The 24,806-nt window shown below is 40.2% G+C and overlaps 1 protein-coding gene across 13 annotated transcripts in view; it reads right to left on the bottom strand.

Moving 5' to 3' along the window:
- Nucleotides 1-23,981, bottom strand: part of LOC148865199 (PB1 domain-containing protein tyrosine kinase) — a 71,943-nt gene extending 47,962 nt beyond the window's left edge. For 7 of the 13 annotated variants that reach the window (XR_016110601.1, XR_016110603.1, XR_016110599.1 and 4 more), the window contains exons 1-3: nucleotides 23,564-23,981; nucleotides 19,596-23,369; nucleotides 19,424-19,510 (exon numbers count right to left, since the gene is read on the bottom strand). Coding sequence is in view for 5 of the 13 variants with exons in the window: in XM_088980530.1 (XP_088836656.1) it covers nucleotides 19,424-19,510; nucleotides 19,596-22,871 (3,363 nt within the window). In the remaining 8 variants the exon portion in view is untranslated. The remainder of the gene's footprint in view (nucleotides 1-19,423; nucleotides 19,511-19,595; nucleotides 23,370-23,563) is intronic. The other 6 variants (XR_016110602.1, XM_088980531.1, XR_016110598.1 and 3 more) reach the window with 4 other exon arrangements.
- Nucleotides 23,982-24,806: the final 825 nt, after the last annotated feature.

The raw sequence follows: 24,806 nt of genomic DNA, 5'->3' as shown, positions 1-24,806 counted from the left end.
AGAAACATTTGCTACTTTAGCATACAACTAGGTACTTCTGACCCATGGTTTCACAGAGAGCCAAGAACAAACATTGTTGCTGCAGCACTTGGACTAATCTATATGACCTACAATTTTTGTAGGAATCCAAAGAACAAATATACTAACACTACAGTTGCAGTACATAACCAGGTCTGTATGACCTACGGTTTTATAGTTTTCATACAACTCCTTAGTAGAAAGAAAGATACAAGGTGATAGTTCACCACACACCTAATCGGCTAACACCAACTTCAGGGTAGCCGAACAGTCACTGAGATCGACAATGTAGCCGAACAACAAGAACAGTCAATGGGAGAAAAAAAAAAACTTCAGTCCATCAACAATGTAGCCGAATAGTAGTAACACACGAGGAGAACACCACATTCGGATTTTTAGGGCACCATCAGTCCATCGAAGGGTGCAAGAAGAAAACAACAAAAAAAAGACAACCTCAGTTGAAAACCAGGGCACCCGAACAGTAGATGGACAGTACCTTCTTAAACGCCAGCCTCTCTGCAAACCAGAACATCCTCTTCGTACATCAGGTGGCAGCCTCTCTACAGCCGAACAATCAAGGAAAACAGCATCTGGGCTGGAAGATGAAAAGACTTTGTACTAGAACTCTTTTCTGCACTAGGAAGCTGAACAGTCAGGCCGGCACCTTCCTTCTTGAAGTCGAACATCAGGGATACAACTTCTAGGAAATGAAGAGGCAACCTACTCGGCATTGGAGAATGACCTCAACTAATTTGTTTTCAGGCCTGGACGAACCTGCTCTGATACCATGTTGAACAAGAGAAGAGAGAAGGAAGAGAGAAAGAGAAGAAAAGAAGAGAGGAGAGGCGAGAGGACTGAATGCCTCAAAAGAATACTTCAGGCGAGTGAAGCAGTTGTTATTTATATTATACTGATCGTACAACATAAAGAATGGAAAAATTACAGAAATACCCCTACGGTACTAAACCTGTGTACAACAACATCTATCAACAAAAGGGAAGGTCTGCAGGCTGAAGAAATCTCTTTATGGACTTAAACAGTCCCCTAGAGCATGGTTTGAAAGGTTTAGGGCTGCTCTTGTTAGCTTTGGCTATGTACAGACACAGTCTGATCATACCCTCTTTGTGAAGAGGAGAGGATCCTTGGCCATTTAACTGATTGTGTATGTTGATGATATTGTTGTGACTAGTAATGATGTATCAGGGATTAATGATCTTAAATCTTTCCTTCATACAAAGTTTGAGATCAAAGATCTGGGGGAATTGGGATACTTTCTTGGCATAGAAGTTGCTAGATCCAAGGATGGGATCCTTATCTCTCAAAGAAAGTATGTACTTAATTTGCTCTTTGAAACAGGGAAGATGGGTGCTAGACCAGTTGCTACTCCTATTGATATGAGTCCTTCTTCAGATGGAATATTGTTGAAAGATAAGGGAGTCTTTCAGAGACTACTTGGAAAACTTCTCTATCTATGCATGACTCGGCCAGACATTGCATATGCTATTAGTTGCATTAGTGAGTTCATGCATGCTACTAGGGATTCTTACATGGCAGCAACAGAGCAGATTCTGTGTTATTTGAAGGGTTCCCCTGGAAAGGGAATTCTATTTGCTAAGTATGGCCATATGAAACTTGAAGCCAGCACAGATGCTGATTGGACCGAAAATATTGATGACAGAAGATCTACCTCTAGGTATTGTAGCTTGGTGGCGGGTAATATTGTCTCTTGGAGAAGCAAGAAACAATCAGTTGTTGCTCGATCTTCAGTCGAAGCTGAATATAGAGCCATGGCTCATGGAGCTTTTGAACTACTACGGCTTAGGTCCTTGATGGAGGAACTGGGTATTGAGCATGATAAGCCAATGATGTTATACTGTGATAATCAGGTTGCCATCAACAAAGCTCACAATCCAGTGCAACATGACAGAACTAAACATATTGAAGTTGACAGACACTTCATTCGAGAAAGAGTGACTTCTGGAGAGGTGTGTCTACCTTTCATCACTTCTAAAGGACAATTAGTTGACATCCTCACCAAGTGAAGGGCTGAGAGATCCATCATATGGATGGCCGAACCCTATAGGAAGGTTGGGCAAATTTTCAAAAATTTCCCTCTCCCATCTAGGAATCACATTCCCTATTTTAGAAAACTACATTTTCAATGATCAATCTTGAACCAAACCGGACCAGATATGAAACCAAAAGAGATGAGAGGGATATACCTGATACAAAGTAGCAGTAACTCCCAATAAAGGTGTTCACGCCCAAGAAAATAATAAAAAACCGCTTCCACTGAAGATGACACAATGTGTTGTGAAGCAGGATCACTAGGACGTCTCTTTAGCAAGAACCGAATTCTTGAGCAAGAATGGAGTAGAGGGCTGGTGAGCACGACTTCAGATTGATTCTTCTACCAAGAAGCAATATCAAGAACAATTCTTGATCACTCCCACAAGTGGAGATCGAACTGGGTAGGGGCGGCAAAACAGGGAAGAACTCTGCAGTTTGATGTCTTGTCTGGTATATTTTTTGCGTGTCCACCCTACTCTCTTATTTATAGCCTTAAAGAGACAACTTCCTAATCTGATTATGAGTTTCCTAATCCAAATCTTTATTTGGATCTGGACTCTTTAAGTGATAAGGATAATCCCTTATCTTATCTGCAATTTAAGATCAGCTTAATCCTAATCAAATTAAGAGTTTCCTGATCCAAATCTTTATTTGGATCTGGACTCTTTAAGTGGATAAGACTTATCCTCTTATCCTTATCTGTTGATCCAAACCCAGATTCGCCCCTATTTAATTAATCTAATTAACCCAGTTCGAAATTGGTCTTTAGGCCCATTAAGTTTATGTTCTCACTTAACCTCTTAACCTGTTGCCCAGTTGGCTCTATTTGTATGGCGTGGGACCCAAACATTGATCTACACATCAGCCACATGGGTTCAGCCAAGCCTTTGTTACAAGGCCTGGCCGAATTCACTATAGGAGACAGTGAACCCCTGAGTCCATCACTATGGACTCTTAATGGGCCCAACATTTACACTAAATGGTCATTGGGTCCAGCCACCTTATGAAAACCTAAGGACTGTGGGCAGATGCAAGATTAGCCCATAAGGCATTACCCTCAATGGTCTTACACTTAACCTCTCAGCCCATAATGATCAAACACTGCCCGACAAGAGAGAACCTCTCCCTCGGCTGCAAGGAATAGTGTTGCACTCTTTATTCACATGAATCCCAGGAATTAAAACCTTTTTGCAAACATTTTGAAACCATAATATATATATGTATATCTCTATAAATATATTTTGCGAGAAACAAATTTCAACGGTTGAAATCAACTGCCGACAGTTTCGCTTTCCATTAGAGAGAGTTCATTCCCCGATCATTCACCATGTCCGACAAAAGAAGCTGATCCTGTCACTATAATCACCCACTCAGGTGAATTCTCAGACTGTCCCAACATACCAAGGTTTTGACCCCCTCTAAGGATCTCACTGATTGGCATATCAAAGACAACCCAATCCGACACCTTGTATAGTACCACAGTCGAGTCTAGGGGTCAGTTGTAACATTCCAGTTTTGCCCATCTATCTCCAAGGTCCAAGGCAATATTGGAATTTTGGTCTGGTTCAAGGTTTCAAGAAAACCCACACTGCATATACCTCAGGTCTCATCCTGGTAGCTGAGACAAGCCACCCCAACCAACTTGGCGGCACATTAGTGTCAGCCTTGGCAAGATAAATCTCCCCAGATCTATCCAACAGCTGTGAAGATTCTAAACTAACACGAGTCTCATAAGTGTCCAGTTTAAGGGTATTATACAGAAACACACCATAATGACATGAATCAATTATGTACTTTATTCATTTACAATAAATGTCAAAAGATACATCAATCTGATTGGAGCTAAGGGCATAACTGTCTAACAGCTCCACTTGCACTTAGGTCCAATCGGGTACAAGTCGGAGTCCAAGACTTTCCACGTGTTTCTCAAACGCTTTCTGTGTCAATGGCTTAGTCTATGGGTCTGCCACATTCTCCGTTGATGCTACCTTTTAACATCTCCCGTAGATCCAGTGTTGTCACACAACAATGGAATGGGTGATGTGTTGAATTCCAAATTCCAGAATGAATACCTTAATTCATTAGGCAGTCTCACTTACGGCAATGTGTTCGGCTTGGGTTGTGGATTGTTATTCTTACTACTCAGGACCCCGTCGTGAAGATGTAACCAGATGTAGACATTCTACCATCTGGATCTGACTGGCAGTCAGTATCAGTATACCCTACAATCTATAGTGAACTACCATCGAATACCAGACAAAACTCCTTTTGTCCTTTGAAGGCATTTTAGTATGTTTTCACAGCAGTCCAATGTTCCTGTCCTAGGTTAGATTGGTATTTGCTTACCACACTCACTGCTTGAGAAATGTCAAAATGAGTGCACAGCATGGCATACATGATGCTCCCTACGGCTGAGGCATAGGGAATCTCTTTCATGCCCTCAATCTCTTCGGGAGTTTTGGGAGACATACCCTTGGAAAGAATGACCCCGTGTCTGAAAGGAACATTTCCTTTCTTGGAGTTCTCCATACTGTATCTTTTGACAATCTTGTCAATGTAAACAGAATGGGATAATCCTATTATCCTCTTCGATCTATCTCTATAGAGTCGAAGACCCAATATGTAGGAGGCTTCTCCAAGATCTTTCATGGAGAATTGCTATGAAAGCCACACTTTCACCGTAGTTAACATTCCTACATCATTCCCAATGAGTAGAATGTCATCTACATACAGAACCAATAACGTAATCTTACACTGGTCTTCCTGTAAACACAGGGCTCATCCGGATTTTGCTCAAAGTCAAACTGTTTGACGATAGAGTCAAACCAGATTTTGCTCAAAGTCGAAATTTCTTGGTTTTCCTCCAAAGATTCCTCTTTTTGCCTATACTCCTCAAGGAGGGCACAGATCTGTCCCCAAATCCTCTCTAATTCCTCATTTTGCAACTTTCCCATAATTGATTCATCCTTTGTATTTTTCCAACTTTGATCCCCTGTTTTTGTTGAACTTTCTTGAACCTCACCCTTCCCTACCTCTTCCTCTTTTCTCCTATACTCCTCCAAAAACATACAGATCTGATCCTAGATCATCTCTAACTCCTTTTCCTGTGATTCTCTTCCCCTTACCACCTCCTCTTGTTCTTTGCCCCCCTTGTCCCTTCCAACCATGGCTGCTGCATCAAGTTGAGCTGCAGAAGTACCTGTTTCAGGCAGGAAACCCACATCAGTACCATAAAACGAATTGACAATATTACCCAAATGGTTGTGGGAAGATGTCAAAAACTCTTGTGTGCTTGCATCAGAATTTGCCTTTGTAAGTTGTCCCCTTGTTGATAACTCTGTGATCGGTGACCAAGGTAACCTTTTTTCTTCACTCTTGTGTTTTCTAGGATTTGTCCATCAAGAAGCATGAGATGCTGCCTCCACCTCAACATAAATTACAACTGAGCCCAAAAGAGCTAATTCCTATTCACCCCTTGCTTAGCTAAGCCATTAGCTATCCCATTTGATGTCCTCCTTTCCCAATGAATTTCTATCTCCATACTAGAAGTCAGCCATTTAAATCTCTTGAGAGCCTCTTTAAACCTCTACAAAGCTGTCCTAGGATTCTTCAACCATTGCACCACAACTTTAGAATCCCCTTCAGTGATTAACTCATTGAAGCTCAGATCTTTAGCAATTTGTACACCTTGTAGTACAGCTTGGAATTCTGCATTAATGGAATCACCAATCCCTGCTGGTCCCAAGTATAAGGCAGTAATAATTCCATCCTTATCTCAGAATACTTCCCCTATACCAAATGTACTAGGTTCCCTTGACAACTCACATCAAAATTCAGTTTTATGAAGCCCTCTGCTGGTTGTCACCAATCTAAAAGACCTTTAACCTTGTGTGTTCAATTTTTTGCCACTTCTTCGCAATTTATCCATATGTCATCAAAGGAGAAAGGGGAAAAGATGTCAATGGCTTTAACCCTAAGCACACTCCAATACTGCTACCTAATCCCTTTCCTTTTCAGCGAAAATTCTTGCATTTCTCTCTTCCCAAATTGTCCATATCACTGCAGCTCTAACACATCTCCAGACAATCCTTCCTCTCATCTTGGGCCATACAAAGGTAGTGGGATCAAATAAACTACTCGTCTACATAGGCAGGTTGGCTTTAAATCAACCCATTTGGCAAAACAAGATTCCTGTAGCCGAACCATATAGTTGGGATAAGGCGTGGATGATGATGATGATGATGATGATGATGATCTACATAAGCAGGACTGAGAAGATGATTGATAGAGGAAGCATGGTCGATAACCTCTATGTACTAGAGAATAAAGCTGGTTTTGCAATTCTAAGTAAAATGGTCTGTTGACTTAGTCAAATAAGAGTCAAGTTTATTTGTGGCATGATTGTCTTGGTCATACGTCCTTTGAATTCTTGAAATTATTGTTTCTTGTTAGAGTCGACTAAAGAGGGGTATTTTAGCCATTTCCATCTAAGTAATGTGTTAGTTATATGCCTCCTACATATGCAGAGACACTTCTGTCTTTGTATACTTATTTGTCAAATTTAAATATATGGTCAACTGGGTTAGACTCTGTCTTCTCAGTTGATTGGGCAGGGGAAGTCGATGACCAAAAGTCTACCAGTGGGTATTGTACCTTTGTAGGAGGAAACTTGGTCACATGGAGAAGTAAGAAGCGAAGTGTGGTGGCTAGATCCAGTGCTGAAGCAGAATACAGAGCTATGTCTCATGAAGTTGCTAAAATCATGTGGATAAGAAACCTGTTAGGTGAACTGGGTTTCACAGTTAACAACCCTATGTCACTCTATTGCGATAATAAAGTTGCTACCAACATTGCTGCTAATCCAGTCCTCCATGATAGGACGAAACACATTGAAGTGGACAAGCATTTTATTAGAGAAAAACTTGTGAGTGGAGAAAACCACCAGGGTTGTTGCTCAAGGGGAGGATGGTAAGGTGTGTAAGCTCAAGAAGGTGATCTATGGGCTCAAACAATCTCCCCATGCTTGGTTTGGAAAATTAAATGAAGTGGTGAAGGAGTTTGGAATGAGACAATGTCAAGTTGACCATTCAGTATTTAGCTATGACTTTGTGGCCAGGAAGATCTTGCTAGTAGTGTATGTGGATGACATAGTCATTACTGGCAGTGATAGAGTTGGGATTGATAGATTGAAGACATTCCTACAATATCATTTTCAAAAAAAAGATCTTGGGAAGTTGAAGTATTTCCTAGGTATAGAAGTTGCTAGATCAAAAGCAAGGCATAAACCTCTGTCAACAAAAATACATTCTTGACCTGTTGGAAGAAACAGAGTTACTAGGTGCTAAACCAACTAAAACTCCCATGGAACTGAATGTGAAGTTAGGAAGTGACACAGGTGAATTGTTTGATAATCTTGGAAGGTATAGAAGGCTAGTGGGGAAACTGAATTATCTAACTATCACTAGGCCCGATATCTCATTTGTTGTAAGTGTGGTAAACCAGTTTATGCAGAGCCCTCAGGTGCCTCATTGGGATGCAGTTCATAGGATTGTGCGGTATTTGAAGGGGGCTCCAGGTCGTGGGTTATTGTACAAGCCAGGAGATGATCTTGAAATAGTTGGATACACTGACGCAGATTGGGCTGGCTCTATATCAGACAAACGATCCACTACAGGTTGTTACACCTTTCTTGGAGGAAATCTAGTGATATGGAAGAGCAAGAAGCAGACTGTTGTAGCAAGGAGTAGTGCAGAAGCAGAATACAGGGCCATGGCACACACTACATGTGAACTAGTGTGGTTGAAGAATCTATTGTAGGAAATCGAGTTCTCAATAAGCAAACCCATGAAGACCAGGCTGCAATTCACATCTCATCCAACCCCAGTTTTTTAACGAGAGAACTAAACACAGAGGTAGATTGCCATTTTGTAAGGGAAAAAGGTCATCAATGGTGAGATAAGCACTAAGCATGTGAGAATAGGTGATCAATGGGCAAATTCATTCACAAAAGGGTCAAGTTCGAGAAGAGTGAGTTATATATGTAACAAGCTGGGATTATATGATATATACTCTCCAGCTTGAGGGAGAGTGTTAGAGTTGACTAAAGAGAGGTATTTTAGCCTTTTCCATCTAAGTAATGCATTAGTTATATGCCTCCTACATATGCAGGGGCATTTCTATCTTTGTATACTTATTTGTCAAATTTAAATATATGGTCGACTAGGTTAGACTCTTTGTCGTCTCATTTCTTCTTCTTCTTCTTTTTCTTCTTCTTTTTCTTCTCTCCCTTCTTCTCTCTTTTCTTTCTCTTTTTTCAGTTCGACTGAATAGTACTAACATTTCTAAAATTGTTTAAGCTTTTGTTTCTAATTTACAATGTCAAAAATGCCAACTGAGAAAACATTGTAGAACATCATTTCCTTCAAGTAATAAAAGATCAAAATTTCCTTCTCGTATTATTTATTCTAATGTTGGAGCCCTACATCTGTGGCTATTGAGGGTGGCTATAAGTACTTAATTAGTTTTATTGATGACTATTCCAAATATACTTGGATCTACCCGGTGATTTAAAAGGCATGCCTGAGGCGCAAGGCGAGGTGCATTCCAGACTAGACGCCTCACATGGGTCAACGCGGCTAGACTTTTAGAAAGGTGCTCGCCTCTGCACCTAAGGCATGCTCCTCAGGCCATGCGCCAGGTGGCCCCGGCGAGCGCCTATTTAGGTTTCCCATTAGTTTTATACATGATTATAATTGTATATAAATTGTTTATTTCCTTTTATGTACCAAAATATTGCATATGGTATGGAAATTCTGAAAGAGAGAATACACGACCCATATCGAGAGAGCTAAAAACTTTCCATGCAAGGCTTTCACCCAAATCGTCTTAGACTCTCAAACTCTCCTAGTCTTAGTCAAAGTGTCGAACGACAACTACAGCGTCTTCAAGCCTTCAGCAGTTCGGCACAAGGACAAGGTTCTTCTTCATAGAAAAACAAGGGGTCCGCCCAATCTTTATTTTCCAAATATTTCTTCACTTTTTACATTGAAAATAGGGGTTCCAAATATTTTCCCGTGCACTTTTTCACACTAAAATAGGGGCTCCGCCCAAGCTTTTTTTTTCCAAATATTTCTCCACTTTTTACATTGAAACAAGGGTTGCACCCCCTTTTCTTTTTCTGCTTGCACTGTTTTACAATAAAACAGGGGCTTCGCCCCCTTCTTCTTCTTATTCGTCTTCTTCTTCACAGAAAAACAAAGGCTCCACCCAATCTTTTTTTTTCCAAATATTTCTTCACTTTTTACCTTGAAAACAGGGGTTCCGCCCCTTGTTTTACACTAAGACAGAGGCTTACACTAAAACAGGGGCTCCGCCCCCGTCTTCTTCTTCTTTCCTTGTCTGTTTTACACTAAAACAAGGGCTCCGCCCAACCTTTTTCCATGATTGCTTTTACACTAATATAGGGCTCCACCCCATTGTCACACTCACAATGTTTTCATATAAAAACAATAAAACAAGGCTCGCCCCATTCTTTTTTTTTTTTTTGGATTTTTAGTTTTTTCTGTATTTCTTTCTTCCCCACTTTCTTCTTCTTCTTCTTCTTCCTCTTCCTCTTCTTCTTCTGTTCTTGTTTTCCATTCTTTTTTTACACGAAAACAGGGCTCCCAGCTCTACCCCATAAGTGGATGGACTATGGAGTAGCTTCGAATGGACTTTCAAATATGTCTGAATAATCTAAGTATCTATCCAATTGAGCTAATAATTAAGTAATTAACTTTCTTTTCTGAAAACTTTCCTGATTTCTTAAAATTTCTACATGTTTTTTCTATTTTTTCTATTTATTAAGTTTTTTTTATTTTGTGTGCCTTTTTTAAAAAGGCATGTACCTCACCTTACGCTTTGCGCCTTAGGCACATTTGGAACCTGTCGCTTTTTGTGTGCCTTTCACTTTTAAAACACTAGATCTACCCTATGCACTCCAAAGAAGAAATTCTAAAAATTGTAAGACTTCCAGCATATGGTGTTTACGCAATTTCATGTTAAGATCCAGATCTTCCAAGTTCCAATAAGACAATGCAAAACAGTATTTCCATGACCACTAAACATCCCATTGCTCACTACATCCTATGAAAGAGTTTCACCATTTTTCCATACTTTCTTATTTTCCGTTGATAGTGTTTCCATACCTAAGAATGTTACAAAAGCATTAAATGTTCCTGAATGGACAAACACAACGAAGGAAGAAATCAGGGATCTTCACAAAAATAATGCTTCTTGTTGATGTTCCTTAAGGTAAGGAGCCAATGAGGTGCAAATGGATATTCTCAATGAAGTACAAAGTTGATGGAATAGTTTTAAGATACAAAGTAGGATAATACTAGCCATGGGGTATACACAATTTTATAGAGATGACTATGCATAGACTTTTGCACAAGTGGCTAACATGAAGTCTATTTAGGCTCTACTATTGTTGGCTGCTAATTTTGACTATAAAGCTTCACTAGTTAGATATCAAGAATGCTTTCTTGAATGGTGATTTGGTATAGGAAGTTTATATGATTCAGCCTCCTAGGTTTCAAGTAAGAGTAGTGAGCACAAGTTGTGTTGACTAAGAAAGTCCCTATATGGGTTGAAACAATTAATCACCTAGAGCCTGGTAACAAGTTTCATACGGTGGTTTACCAAATGAGGTTCAAGAAGTCTCAGTCAAATAACACCTTGTTTGTTAAGAGGGATCAAGGTAAAATTGGTGTCCTAATGGTTAATGTTGATGACATTGTTATCATTGGAGGCTTGGAATTAAGGTTGCCCTTTCACAAAAAGGCATCTTCATTTTCCAAAGGAAGTATGACCTAGATCTTCTCCAAGGTACAACTAAGTTGGGGGCAAAGCCAACTGATAAACCCATTGATGCAAATCACAAACTGCATGATGGTCATGGTGAGGTGAGGTGAGACTAGGATGTGAAGTAGTTTGAAAGGCAGATGGGAAGGTTGTTATACACTTATACTTATCAATGACTCAACCTGACATCACCTATTCCATGAGTGTACTTAGCTAGTATATGCATGCACCTAAAGCTTCGCACCTTGAGGCTGCAAAAAAAAAACTCTCAAGTATCTAAAAAAGAATCCATGCAAGAGTCTACTTTTTCAAAAAATATGGCCACATGAGGCTGGATCTATCAATCATAGGAAGTCCACTAGTGGGTACTACACCTTTGCGGAATGTAATGTAGTTACATGGAAAAGCAAAAAATAAAGTGTAGTAGCCAAATCTAGTATTGAAGCAGAATATAGGGCCATGGAACACATAATTACAGATGTGCCATGGATAAAAAACTTGTTGGGTGAATTGGGGTTTGCAGTAAACAGTCCCATGTCATTTTACTGTGACAATAAATCCACCATCAAAATAGTTGCTAACCCAGTCCTTCATGACCGAACCAAGCACATTGAAGTTGACAAATACTTCATTAGAGAAAAGGTTGAGAAAGAAGTGTATACTTCATATGTCATTTCCAAAGAGCAACTTGTAGATGTAGTTATAAAGGGTTTAAAGTTTTTGTGGCACAATGAGTTACGTAACAAGCTAGGCATGATTGTCATCTATGGTCCAACTTGAGGGGGAGTTTTATAAATTCTATTACCTGTGTTGCAAGGGCACTTATGCCCTTTTACTTTTAATGTACTATCAATGCCACCAACATTTTTTTGAGCATCTAAAATTTTCTTTATTCTCTTCTCCTCTCTTCTTCCTTCCTTTTATCTCTCATTTCTTCTTCTTTCTACTTGGATAATAAGTACCTCAACTCCTTGACACCCTTGATCTCAAATTCATGGCTCAAAAATCACTTCAACCTTTCTATCTATCTCTACTATATCATCTCCATCACAAGACTCACAACTATATCATCAACACATACAAGAGATATTAGAGAGGGCCCCTTTCTCTTAACGAGTATAATCAAACTAGGTGTGGACAAATCCAACATTTACCAAAGAACCTCAAAACATATCAAACTAAGCTATAGATTGCTTAAGTCCATAGAAAAACATCTTAAGCCCACAAACTCTCCTAAGCTTTTCATTCTTATAAAAGCCAAAAGAAAGATCAATATATACCTCCTCATGCAAGTCACCATTTAGAAAGGAATTCTTTACATCCAACTAGTATAGAGGCCAAGAATAGGAAGCAATCAAAGAAAGCAAAACCTTGACAAGATTTATCTATGCAACTGGTGCAAATATCTCCAAATAATCCACCCCATATAGCTGTTTTCCCTTTGTCAGTAGCCTTGCTTTATACCTCTCAAAAGACCCATCTGCTATATATTGCACAATAAACACAAACACTCATATGCATTCAAGCTCCTTTGTCTGGTTCTTGTAGAGAAGATGGGCCGAATGGCCCATAGACTGTCATTTCATGTTATGTTATGTTTCTCTCTGTTGTGGGCCTTATTCTGGGCCCATACTCTGTAATATTCTGTTTTTTGTATTTGCCTGCTCACTCAAGGGCCTCTCTGTAATTTGTCAAAGATTAACTTATTAATAAGATGTTTAGAGTGTTAGAGAGAGGTTATGTTCGAACTTCTTACTCTCTAACACTCATTGCCGCCAGCTCTCTCTTCTCTTCTTCTCCTGTTTGTTCATTTTCTGGTTTGCATCTAATCTCAAACAGTTCCATACATCAAGTGGGCTGTTTTTCAACTTGGTATCAGAGCGGGCCATTGCTTGGCGTGTCCCTCATGTGGTTCTAGTTCAGCCAACTACATGAGGAGGTTCTAGGGCTGAAAGTTTACAGTCATCCGCCTGGTTCTTGGAGGTCATTGGAGGGTGCCCAAGTTTCTATACACTTGGAGAAGGGTTCGGTGACCAGGAAGAACCAGAGAGCAAGTTGTTTGGCCTGATTTGAAATCAGAGAAAAGGACTTTCGAAGTTATCTTAGAGAACAAGTGTTCAGCCTGGTTTATAGTTCAAACCAGAGACTCTCTTGCTGTAAGTCTTTTCTCAGTTCTTTGCTGAGTTATTTTTTGTTATTTGGGAGGACTGTTAAAGCATTCAAAACACCTCCATTCGGCGCACTGTTGCTGGACTGATTTCTGGGTTATTCTGGAAGTGGTTCGGCTGTTATTGGGCTTCCAAACTGCCAAAAAAAAACTGATCTAAATTGAGTGGTACAAGCCTCTACTTTAGTTCAGCTGCTTCTTGGACTTAGACAAAGTGTTCTTGAAGTGATTTCTGCTTGTTAACAGTGAAGTGTTGACTGTTGCATACATAGTGTTTGTAAAAAGTCCTCTTAGGTACTGTGGACTGTTTTCTTTGTTCTCCTTGGGAAATTATTGTTGGGAACCAAGAATACATATTGTTTGGAGGCCTACTGATTGTTCCTTGAAGGCTGAATCAGAGTTTCTCCTCTTTGAAAGTGCTGCCACCGAACTTGGTTCTCACGGCTGTCAGTTCTGAACTGAGTTTGTGTGTTGTTGTGTTTGCTATTGTTTCAACTCAATCTGAGTTCTTTGAAATCAGATCATTTTTAAAGGCCTGCCGAAACCCTAATTGAAGTTGTTACATAATGGACTTCTCAGAAATTGAGAACAAGAGCACTACTGAATATGGACATAATTTGGGAACTACAACTGATTCCTTGTTGGCTGTAACTATAGTTAAATTGGATGGAACCAATTATTTGGCCTGGTCACAATCCGTAAAAATTCATATTTGCAGTAGAGGAAAGTGGGGGTTTATCTCTGGGAGCAAGAAAGCTCCCCCGGAGGAGGATCCCTCTTATGAGAAATGGGTGCAGGAGAATTACACAGTGATTGGGTGGCTTGTGAACTCAATGCAGCCACAGATTAGCCAACATTACTTGTGGATGAACTCGGCTAAAGAAATCTGGGATAGTGTTGCAGAAACTTACTCCCAGAAGTTGAATGTTGCCAGAGCTTACAAACTGAGAAGTGATGTGAAGAATCTAAGACAGGGGGAGAAGTCACTTGCAGCATACTTCTCAGCCCTAAAATCTATATGGCAAGAGATTTATTTGATAGAGGCCGTGACATGGGATACCCCCAAGGATGCTGAAACATATAGGAAATTGGTTGAAAGGAATAGGGTCTTTGAGTTCTTGACAGGGCTGAATTCTGAATATGACATTACAAAGCAAAACATCTTGTCCAAGGAAGATGTTTCATTGTCTCAAGCATATGCTTTGGTCAGCAGTGAAGAAAGCAGGAGGCAAGTGCAGGTTCAAGGGGTCAGTATCAATGATCATTTTGCAAATATGGGAATCAAACCCAAAGGGGTTACAGGAGCCCCCAGTGGCACAGGAAAGAAGGAGGTGGTGTGTGAATATTACAAGAAGCCGAAACACACTAAGGACAAGTGTTGGAAATTGCATCTCAGTCTTGTCCCTATCCGATTCCAGAAGAAGAATGACAGTAGAAAGACAGGAAATGCACATACAGCCACAAGTACAGATACAGAGTTTGAGTCTGCAAGTGCACAATTGGAAGCCATGAAAGCTGATTATGAGAAGTTTGGAATGATGATCAGCCAGCTTGAAGGTGTAACTTCATCATCCAACCCTTCTGGAAGTCCAGCCACCTCTGCATTTGCTCACTCAGGTATAAGGGCTTCTGCTAACCATGCATCTACCTCAGGTAATCCCAAGACCCCTTGGATCATTGACTCAGGTGCTTCTGATCACATGACCAACATTTCCACTTTGTTTGTGTCATATGATTTGCTTCCTGGTCGTGACAAAATCACCTTAGCTGATGGTTCTCTTGCCCCCATTTCTGGCAAGGGAACTGTCAAGCCTACAGGCTCTTTACTTTTATCTTCCACTCTTCATGTACCTAAGTTAAATACCAACTTGTTATCTGTAAGTAGCTTGACCAAGTCATTGAATTGTTGTGTAACATTTTTCCCTTCTCACTGTGTGTTTCAGGACCTGAAGTCTCGGAAGGTGATTGGGAGTGGCCATGAAGCGAATGGAATATACTTGCTCGACACCCCTGGCCAATGCTTTGATCATCCCAAGAATGCTGCTTTTGGTTCTACTTCTTCAGAGTCAGTCAGTCAAATTATGTTGAGTCATTGTCGGTTGGGTCATTTACCTTTTTCTGCTTTAAGTCATTTGCTTCCCAAACTGTTTAAGGGAGTCAGTGTGTCCAGTCTCAATTGTGAGTCATGTCAGTTGTCAAAGCATTGTAGAAAAAATTACCCTGTAAGCAATAAAAGATCATCTTTTCTTTTTCATATTGTACACTCTGATGTGTGGGGGCCTTACCACTTATCCTCTATGGGGGCCTACAAATACTTTATCCTGTTCATTGATGACTTTTCTAGATTCACTTGGATATACTTAATGAAATCCTGAGACGAAGTCCCGAGACTTGTGAGACAATTTCATGAGCTTGTTTTGACTCAATTTGGTACCAGAATTAAGGTTTTCAGATCTGACAATGCAAAAGAGTATTTTGAGAAGAGCTTATCCTTGTATCTCTCTGACATGGGGGTTATTCACCAAAGCTCCTGTGTTAGAACCCCTGAACAAAATGGAGTTGCTGAGAGAAAAAATAGACATATTGTTGAAGTTGCAAGGAGCCTTTTGTTTGCCTCACATGTTCCCACAAGATTTTGGGGTGATGTTGTACTTACTGCTACCTATCTCATAAACTGTATGCCATCCAGGGTTTTAGGGTTTAAATCCCCCTTCAGTCTTCTTCATCCAGATAAGGATCTCTTCCCAATTCCTCTTCGTGTGTTTGGTTGTACCTGTTATGTTCACATTCCAAGTGTGCAGAGACACAAGTTTGAACCAAAAGCCCACAAATGCATCTTCCTCGGTTACTCCCCCACACAAAAGGGTTATTGTTGTTTTGATCCAAAGACTGGCACCAGACATGTCTCTATGGATGTTACCTTTGATGAACTTTCTCCTTTTTATGGTTCCTCTCAGGAAGGACATTGTCAACAGGGGGAGAGTCTGTCACAAGTTTTTGCTCTTCCCCTTCCTGTCCCAGTTCAGTCTCTTAACAAATCTGTATCCTCACAAAATGAATCAAAGGAGGATCAGCCACTTCATTCCTCTTGTCCTAGTGCTCCTATTTCTTTACCTCCTCGTCCTACCCATAATCTCAAAGTGTATCAAAGGCAGAGATCCAGGAATGAGCAAGTGGTTTCCCTTACAACAGATGAGGCTCATACCCTCCCAATCACAGATGAGATAACAGGTATTGCTTCAGCTCCCTTGGAATCCCCCTTCCCAGATCTTGATGTCCCCATTGCTGTTAGGAAAGGAAAGCGTAAGTGTACTGCACACTGCATTTCCAAACACCTTTCTTATGACCTACTTTCCCCTTCATATTGTGCCTACCTCTCTTCAGTTGCTTCTAACCCCATTCCTAGGTCTGTATCAGAAGCTCTTGGGATTCCAGAATGGAGAGATGCCATGCAGGCTGAAATGGATGCTCTACATGAAAATGGTACTTGGGAGGTGGTGGATTTGCCTGAAAGGAATGATCCAGTTGGATGCAAGTGGGTTTTTACCATTAAATACAGGGCAGATGGGACTATTGAGAGGTACAAGGCCAGACTTGTTGCAAAGGGCTACACACAGACATATGGGATTGACTATCTGGAGACTTTTGCCCCTGTTGCTAAGATGACATCTGTGAGGGTTCTTTTATCTCTGGCAGCTCACTTTGATTGGCCTCTCTATCAGTTAGATGTAAAGAATGCATTTCTGAATGTGACTTACATGAGAAGGTCTACATGTGTCTTCCTCCAGGAATGTATGGGAAAGATATGCAAGGAAAGGTATGTAAACTGAAGAAATCTCTTTATAGCTTCAAACAATCTCCTAGAGCCTGGTTTGAGAGATTTAGAGCAGCACTTGTTAAATTCGGCTATGTTCAGACACAGTCAGATCATACTCTTTTTGTGAAGAAAAGTGGGTCTCTAGCAGTGTATCTCATTGTGTATGTTGATGACATTATAGTGACTGGTGATGATGCCTCTGGCATTCTGGGCCTTAAGTCTTTCCTCCGTACAGAATTTGAGATTAAGGATATGGGGGAGTTGAGATATTTCCTTGGCATAGAAGTTGCTAGATCCAGGGATGGGATTCTTATTTCCCAGAGGAAATATGTCCTTGATTTGTTGTCTGAAACTGGAAAATTGGGTGCAAGACCAGCTGCAACTCCTATTGATATGAGTCACAAACTTTCAGCTTCGGATGGAACTTTGTTGGAAGACAAAGGGGTCTTTCAGAGACTTCTTGGGAAGCTTTTGTACCTGTGCATGACTAGGCCAGATATCGCGTATGCTGTCAGTTGCATTAGCCAGTTCATGCATGCTCCTAGAGATACCCATATGGCAGCAGCAGAACGGATTTTGTGCTATCTGAAAGTCTCTCCAGGAAAAGGAATTCTATTTGCCAAACATGGTCATCTGAAACTTGAAGCCTATACTGATGCTGATTGGGCTGGAAATATTGATGATAGAAGATCTACTTCAGGGTATTGCAGTCTGGTGGCTGGTAATGTTGTCTCTTGGAGGAGTAAGAAACAAACAGTTGTGGCTCGATCCTCCGCAGAAGCAGAATATAGAGCCATGGCACATGGAGTCTCGGAATTATTGTGGTTAAGGTCCTTAATGGAAGAACTTGGGGTAGATCATGACAAACCCATGATGTTGTACTGTGATAATCAGGCTGCCATCAACATTGCTCACAACCCGGTACAACATGATAAAACCAAACATATTGAGGTTGATAGACACTTTATTCGTGAAAGAGTCTCCTCCGGTGAAGTGTGTCTTCCATTCATTACTTCTGAAGGACAACTGGCAGATTTTCTCACCAAGGGCATTTCCAAGGCAAGGCTTCAACATGACACTGGCAAGCTGGGCATGATTAACATCTATGCTCAGCTTGAGGGGGTGTGTAGAGAAGATGGGCCGAATGGCCCATAGACTGTCATTTCATGTTATGTTATGTTTCTCTCTGTTGTGGGCCTTATTCTGGGCCCATACTCTGTAATATTCTGTTTTTTGTATTTTCCTGCTCACTCAAGGGCCTCTCTGTAATTTGTCAAAGATTAACTTATTAATAAGATGTTTAGAGTGTTAGAGAGAGGTTATGTTCGAACTTCTTACTCTCTAACACTCATTGCCGCCAGCTCTCTCTTCTCTTCTTCTCCTGTTTGTTCATTTTCTGGTTTGCATCTAATCTCAAACAGTTCCATACATCAAGTGGGTTGTTTTTCAACTGTTCTTAAGTAAAGCATCCATTTCTTCCTATATAGCATCTTTTTACTCAGGTATAAAATAGAGCTTCACAATCTTGGGAATTGATACAGGGGAAATAAATGAAAGAAAAAGACCTATAGGAAGGTGATAACAAATAATAGCAAAGATACTAAGAAATAAAATGGGTTGTATACAAACGGTGGTACCTTTCTTCAAGGCAATGGAAACATTAAAGCCTGTGAAGATAATTAGCATAATGTCTCATTTTGTCCTCCTCAAGATGATTGGAAGGAAAAGAAGCTCTCTAGCTTTCGTGTAAACAATCTTCTTAAGCCTATAACAGACCTGAAACTACTTCTAGGGACTCAAACCCAATGAAGATAGATCACATGGAATAGACATATCTTGGGAAACACAAGGAACGGTACTGGAAGTAGAACAGTTGAAACTTCAGGCCACTGGAATTTGTAGGACTCCTGCCCTGTCCTGCATCTGTTATTTGAGTATTACCTAAGTTCCCCACTTTACAAGGGCAGAACAGAACAAGCATTGTATTGTATATTTGTATCCTAAAAAGAAATCTATAAAAATAGCAGCCATCTGGTAGAGAGATTATTGTATTCTCCTCCACTTTTTCTTTGTATTTCTATCACTCTCTTCCTTACTCCTCTATTTGCTGCATGGCAGTAACAATATCACAACCAACTATGGATCTTTCAGTGCTACCATCTAGTTCTTTTTCAGGAAATCATGTCTACAGCAGAAACCAGACACAAAACTTTCAAATGTTCAACCATAATTGATTATTCTATTCAAGAGACACAAAAAAGATTCATAAAATGCTTCTTGCGAATACGATTATTGTTTATCTAATGCATGATTGGCCTATTGTATTGACAATGCATAGGAACAAAGAGCACACAAGTCAGTAAAGAATCAGTTTAAATTGATAATTAACTGCATCAAAATATTTAATTCCAAATTATCATGTCTGATCAGAAAATATACTTCTACAAACAAGTAAAAGAGAAAACTCATATGTCACTTGCAAAACACATAAGACATTAGTTCCAAACCTGCAAACCATAGATGCCTGCTTCTATTTCAGCCATTGCAGCATCACTGATCGATGCATCCATATCTCTATCATCACTTTTCGAATCCTAGGCCATAAGTGAACAATGACTTGACTGTATCATAGGTTAAACCATAAAAATAAGTATCAATTATATAGCAGAAGAAGCTTACATTGTACTCAGAGTCTGGACTCATGCTGTCTGCATCCGTTGCTCTGGAGGATGGGTTATCCTCAAAACCCTCATTTACAATTGGGACTACCATGGAATGAGATTGAATGGCAGGAGGCATATTAACAGTCACATCTTCAACAATAACCACTGGTTCCAGCTGAATCTTCTCATGAAGATTATCTAGGGGCTCTGACTGGAAAAGGCTAGCATCTTCAACCTTTGACACTTTATAAGAGTGTCCAACAGGGCCCAGCTTTTCAACCTTATACTCAATATAATTCACAGGATCCTCATCAGGGAGAGACAATTCTCTTCTGAAAACCCCATCTGTTGCTGGATTGTGAAATAAAGACCAACTATTTTGGGGTTCAGTTGTTTGCGAGTTTAAGATCTGATCAGTGGCATCTGCTACTGCAATTGGAGTTAAAACAGAAGTTGTTACCATTTCTGGTTGGTCACCCATTCCCCTCTGAGATGAAATAGGTATTAGCTCAGGTGATGCATATGAAACTGGGCAATTGGATGAACTACTAAGTAAATCAGTTAGAGAAACATCATCATTGGAATGTTGTTTGGCATTATGATGAATAGATTTTTCAAAATCTGCAACTTCAGCAGCCCTGGACCATGGAATGGAAGAAGTGCAAGGTAGGACACTTTTTACATCCTCAATACCATCATTCACCACTTTAGTCATAGTACAATGTTGATCCTTGGAAACTATATGGTTGTTGACAAGGAAATCAGATGTAGATCTATCTGGTTGGTAGACTTTATGGTGCTCTCCCTTAATATCTGAACAAGGTTCGGAAGAAATAAAGAATGATGCAGGAGGACCTTGGTGTTGATCAATGTTTTGCAGTTTATCCCTATGTTCCATGTCGGTAGCATGTGGTATAGTGTTTATATTACTTTCATACTGTTTTGCATCCTGAGGAAGATGAGAATCTTTCTCATTTGTCAGGGTGAACATCTCACATGGAAATCTAGGATTTTCTTCATAACATTCTCTTAACATGAAATTGGGATCATTTAGACCTTTAGTCATTTGATATTTCCCATCAAAATCATGGTCCTCCAGGTGAGATTCAATTCTGCCTGAGAATTCTGGGTAATGAGAAGAATTTGACAAATCAAGTCTCCTCTGGTGGGCAATAGATTGTGTATCTCGCAATGTACTTGGCAACTTAGAATTAAGAAAATCAGCATTCTCTTGGGATTGTTCTGGTCTGTCATGCAAAGCACTTGAATTTATCCATGAGGATGAGTGTGTGACTGCAAAGGGAGATGAGGAGGTAGCTCCTTCTTGCAAACAGAGAGCAGACCTGCCACCATGTTCCTGCAGATGTGAATCAGAGCATGCATGTGGCAACCCATGATGAGAACCAACTGAATCATCCTCCAGGTGAGATTCAATTCTGCCTGAGAATTCTGGGTAATGAGAAGAATTTGACAAATCAAGTCTCCTCTGGTGGACAATAGATTGTGTATCTCGCAACGTACTTGGGAACTTAGGATTAGGAAAATCAGCATTCTCTTGGAATTGCTCTGGTCTTTCATGCAAGGCACTTGAATTTAGCCATGAGGATGAGTGTGCAACTGCCGAGGGGGATGATGAGGTGGCTCCTTCTTGCAAACCGTGAGCAGACCTCCCACCATGTTCCTGCAGCTGTGAATCAGAGCGTGCATGTGGCAACCCATGATGAGAACCTATTGAATCATTAGATCCTGACAACATATTTATCTTGTCTTCGAGATGTGAGAGGAACTTTTCAGAATGAAATGCCTTTTCCTTGAGCACGGGCCTTTCACGTGAGTGCCCTTCCATGTCACTGACATTTTGAACAAATGCCGGAGAAAAATCTCTGCTGGGTCTGCGGTCGTGGAAATGCACTCCACGGGGTTTCTGTGTCTGGTCAACATCCATGACATGCTTATTAGGATGATGATGATTCATTAATTGAATAGGACCTTGCAGAGGATGATAGTAGCCAGTGGTGTCAATGCAACAATTGTCAAGTGGAGATTGGTCAGTGAAAAAGGGACTGCTGTTTTCATTACTACTAAGACAGAACTGATCCTCAGGCAATTGCATTTGATAGTTCTTAGAATCTATGTCATGGTTATGGGCCATAAAAAATGGAGCAGAAGGATGAGAGAACACCCCAACCAGATTTGAGGAATTGGTGCCATCCTTGATCTCCAAAGGATGAAAAGAAGGAGAATCTCGGTGAAAACTTGGATTTGTATCCAAGCTATGCCCCGATTGGTTCACTAAAGTCTGTCCACTAGAGCTTTTGAGGGGACTGCGGTCCAGTATGCCATTAACAGCAACAACATACTGATATTCAGAATTGCTCTGCTGTGAGGTCATTGCTTCACAAGAGCATTGGCCCTCAGATTCACTTGAAGAAATAAGGAATATCCGTAATCTTTGAGAACCCTCAACTCCTTCAAATCCATAGTATTCCTCTATCATATTCAGAAGATCCTCATCTGACGACACAGATATAAGGGAATCAAGGTCCTCCCCAGGGAGCTGATACTTGATCATATGAGGTTGATTGCAAATGGCCGATGTCTTCTTCACAAGCTCCTCCCAAGAAAGATTTTTCCTGATGGTGATAATTCTTGTCTCTCCACCAACATATCTAAGCTTTCCATCACTTGGCCTGGGCAAGATTCTTCCACCAAAGCTGCAGAGGAACTTCATCTTGCCAGGCTTAGAACCATCTGAAACTCCTAACAAATTAGGCTGGTAAAAATGAGAAGACTTGGAAATAGAAATTGGTCGAATGGATGGTAGCTGAGCAGCTCGTTCACGGTCCATTTCATCAGAAGATAACCTTAACCCTTTCACACTGGCACTGGCCTCCATATGGTATCTTCTAGCTTTATCAAAATTACCACTGTTCTCAATTTTATCGATCTCTGCAGCTTGGTCTTTTCCCATGGAAAAATGTGAGACATCAACACCACATTCAGAATCCATTCTCCTGAAGCCAAGAATGCCAGTGAGGTCTTCATACCTCATCTGATTGTTCTGATTACAATTAAACCCACCTCTTCTTGAGTGACCCTGATCTATGTCAGGTATCATGGGTACCCTTCTTGATGCAGCACGATCCTGAAGGAACTCTAGAGAAAATTCCTCACCAGTCTGCACAGAGACATTATGTGCACGCTTTCCTGGATGGAATCCATCTCCCAAAACAACGGAAGCTGATTCTTGCTGTATCCTCTGCCCTGAAGGGCCAGGTGCATCAGTTTTCATGGTTTTGGATTAAATCCCCAGTCTACTTAACGCATAAGAACATTGTCTGACATGTTGAGTGCTCGGTTCTTTTCTGCCCCTTGAATTTGCAAACAAATCTGAAGGCGCTCATGGTGTCAAAAACTGCATCATAACCTCGTTTTATTCATAAATGTTCATATTCAAACCCTTCATAAATCAATTGCCCAAAACTTCAGCCTCAGATTTACATTTTCACCAACCACATAACCCCATAACAATCCGAATTGCAAAAGTATTGGATTGAAATTGTTTTAGATGGTACGATCATTGCAATGGGTCATCTATAATTCCCCAATCTTCACAACCAAACCCAAAGTCGTTAAACGGTTCGCTTGTGTCCTTAGAGAATCGAAAAATAATAGGAATCTAATAGCTATAAACAATATCAAAGTACCATACAAGAAACGTTTTCTCCTCTTTGTGTCCAGATAATTACATGCAAAATAAAAATCCGAGTCACCCACAAGATCCTGCAGCCTGAATTATCCAAAAATAGAAAGGGATAAAATAAACAGAAAAGCAGAACCCCGTAATCACATATTACCAGCACATTGGATCATCACGCAAATTTTCAATTTTGTTGGTAAGAGGAGCAAGAATAGCTCCTGACTAAATGTCAATATTGAACAATAACAGCTCGAAATGGAAACGAGAAATCACAGAAAAATTACCGAGTTAACAAGAAAATTTGGCAATGGCATCTCCTAAAATCGAATGCTGAGATGAGTTTCAATCCAAAGAATGTAGCCCGGTAGATAGGGTCGAAATAGAATGTCAAAAGAGAAATCGTTCAAAAGGGTACCTGTCTGTTCTCTCTGGTTCCTCTCTCCCTCTGTGTTGAAGCTGTACAGCTATTGTCTTCTTCTCGTCCCGAAGTTTCAATTTCTGGGATCGACTCGGAGGAACCCAAAAGGGATAACTGGATCATGAGTTCGGGTTTTATTTGAATTGTTTGAGAGGTTTCGATTGATCGGTGCTTGGGCGGTGAAAGGAACCCGCTGCTTACGCCTACAATTTCAATCCCGGGCGTCGGAGAGCGACATCCCTCAGAATAAAACGGCATCAAGACAGGAGAGTCCTTCAACTGAAAACAAAGATTTTATCAAATAAAATTATTTTATTATGATACGACTCTCTCTCCCTCCCTACCGTCTAGACATGCATCAAACCCTGAGTTTGGTAGGTCCAGTCTGATCAAAGGTGGACCGTTGAAAGACAATAACCGTCCGATACATAGCTGAAATCTATGATATCCTTAAGATGTTGTGCAAAGATAAACCGGGACTACGGGAAAGATGCTCTATGGTTGGATGCATTGAATAGTGAAGATACTCTATTGACGCGCCTTTTCTTGCGTCAGATTGGAATCTAGGTAGAACTTGTACCCACATGAGCAAGAATCCTCAGGTGGGTGGTGTGCCACTCCTTTATATGGGACCCACTTTGTTTCTTAAGATTTATTACATAATCCCACTATAATAGAATAGTAATTAAGCATGTGTGAGTTTTTTTCATATTAATTATTTAAATTTTAGATAAATTATACTTAAGATATAAATTGAAAATTAATAAAAGTAATAATATGACTAAATAACTTAAATATTTGTATGAAATGTGCACGTGCAGAATTTTAGATATATCCCCCGTTATTGTTGTTATTGTTATTATTATTATTATTATTATTATTATTATTATTATTATTATTATTATTATTATTATTATTATCGATCTATACCCTATACTTTGGCTCGAGTGACAATTTGGTCCCCAAACTTTAAAATGCGACAATCTAGTGCCCAAACTTTCAAAATGCAACAATCTACTACCTACCATTAAGACTTTTGAAAATGTTAAAATTACCCTTGGAAATAAAACATATTGTTCATTATCTTCTTCCCCAAGAAGATGAAACAG

The sequence above is a fragment of the Nelumbo lutea genome, chromosome 3 (assembly GCF_056320005.1).
Source record: "Nelumbo lutea isolate HS-2025 chromosome 3, American lotus-T2T, whole genome shotgun sequence".
Classification (NCBI taxonomy): Eukaryota; Viridiplantae; Streptophyta; class Magnoliopsida; order Proteales; family Nelumbonaceae; genus Nelumbo; species Nelumbo lutea.
The sequence above is the reverse complement of the archived record's forward strand: the minus strand, read 5'-3'. Positions and strand labels throughout refer to the sequence as shown.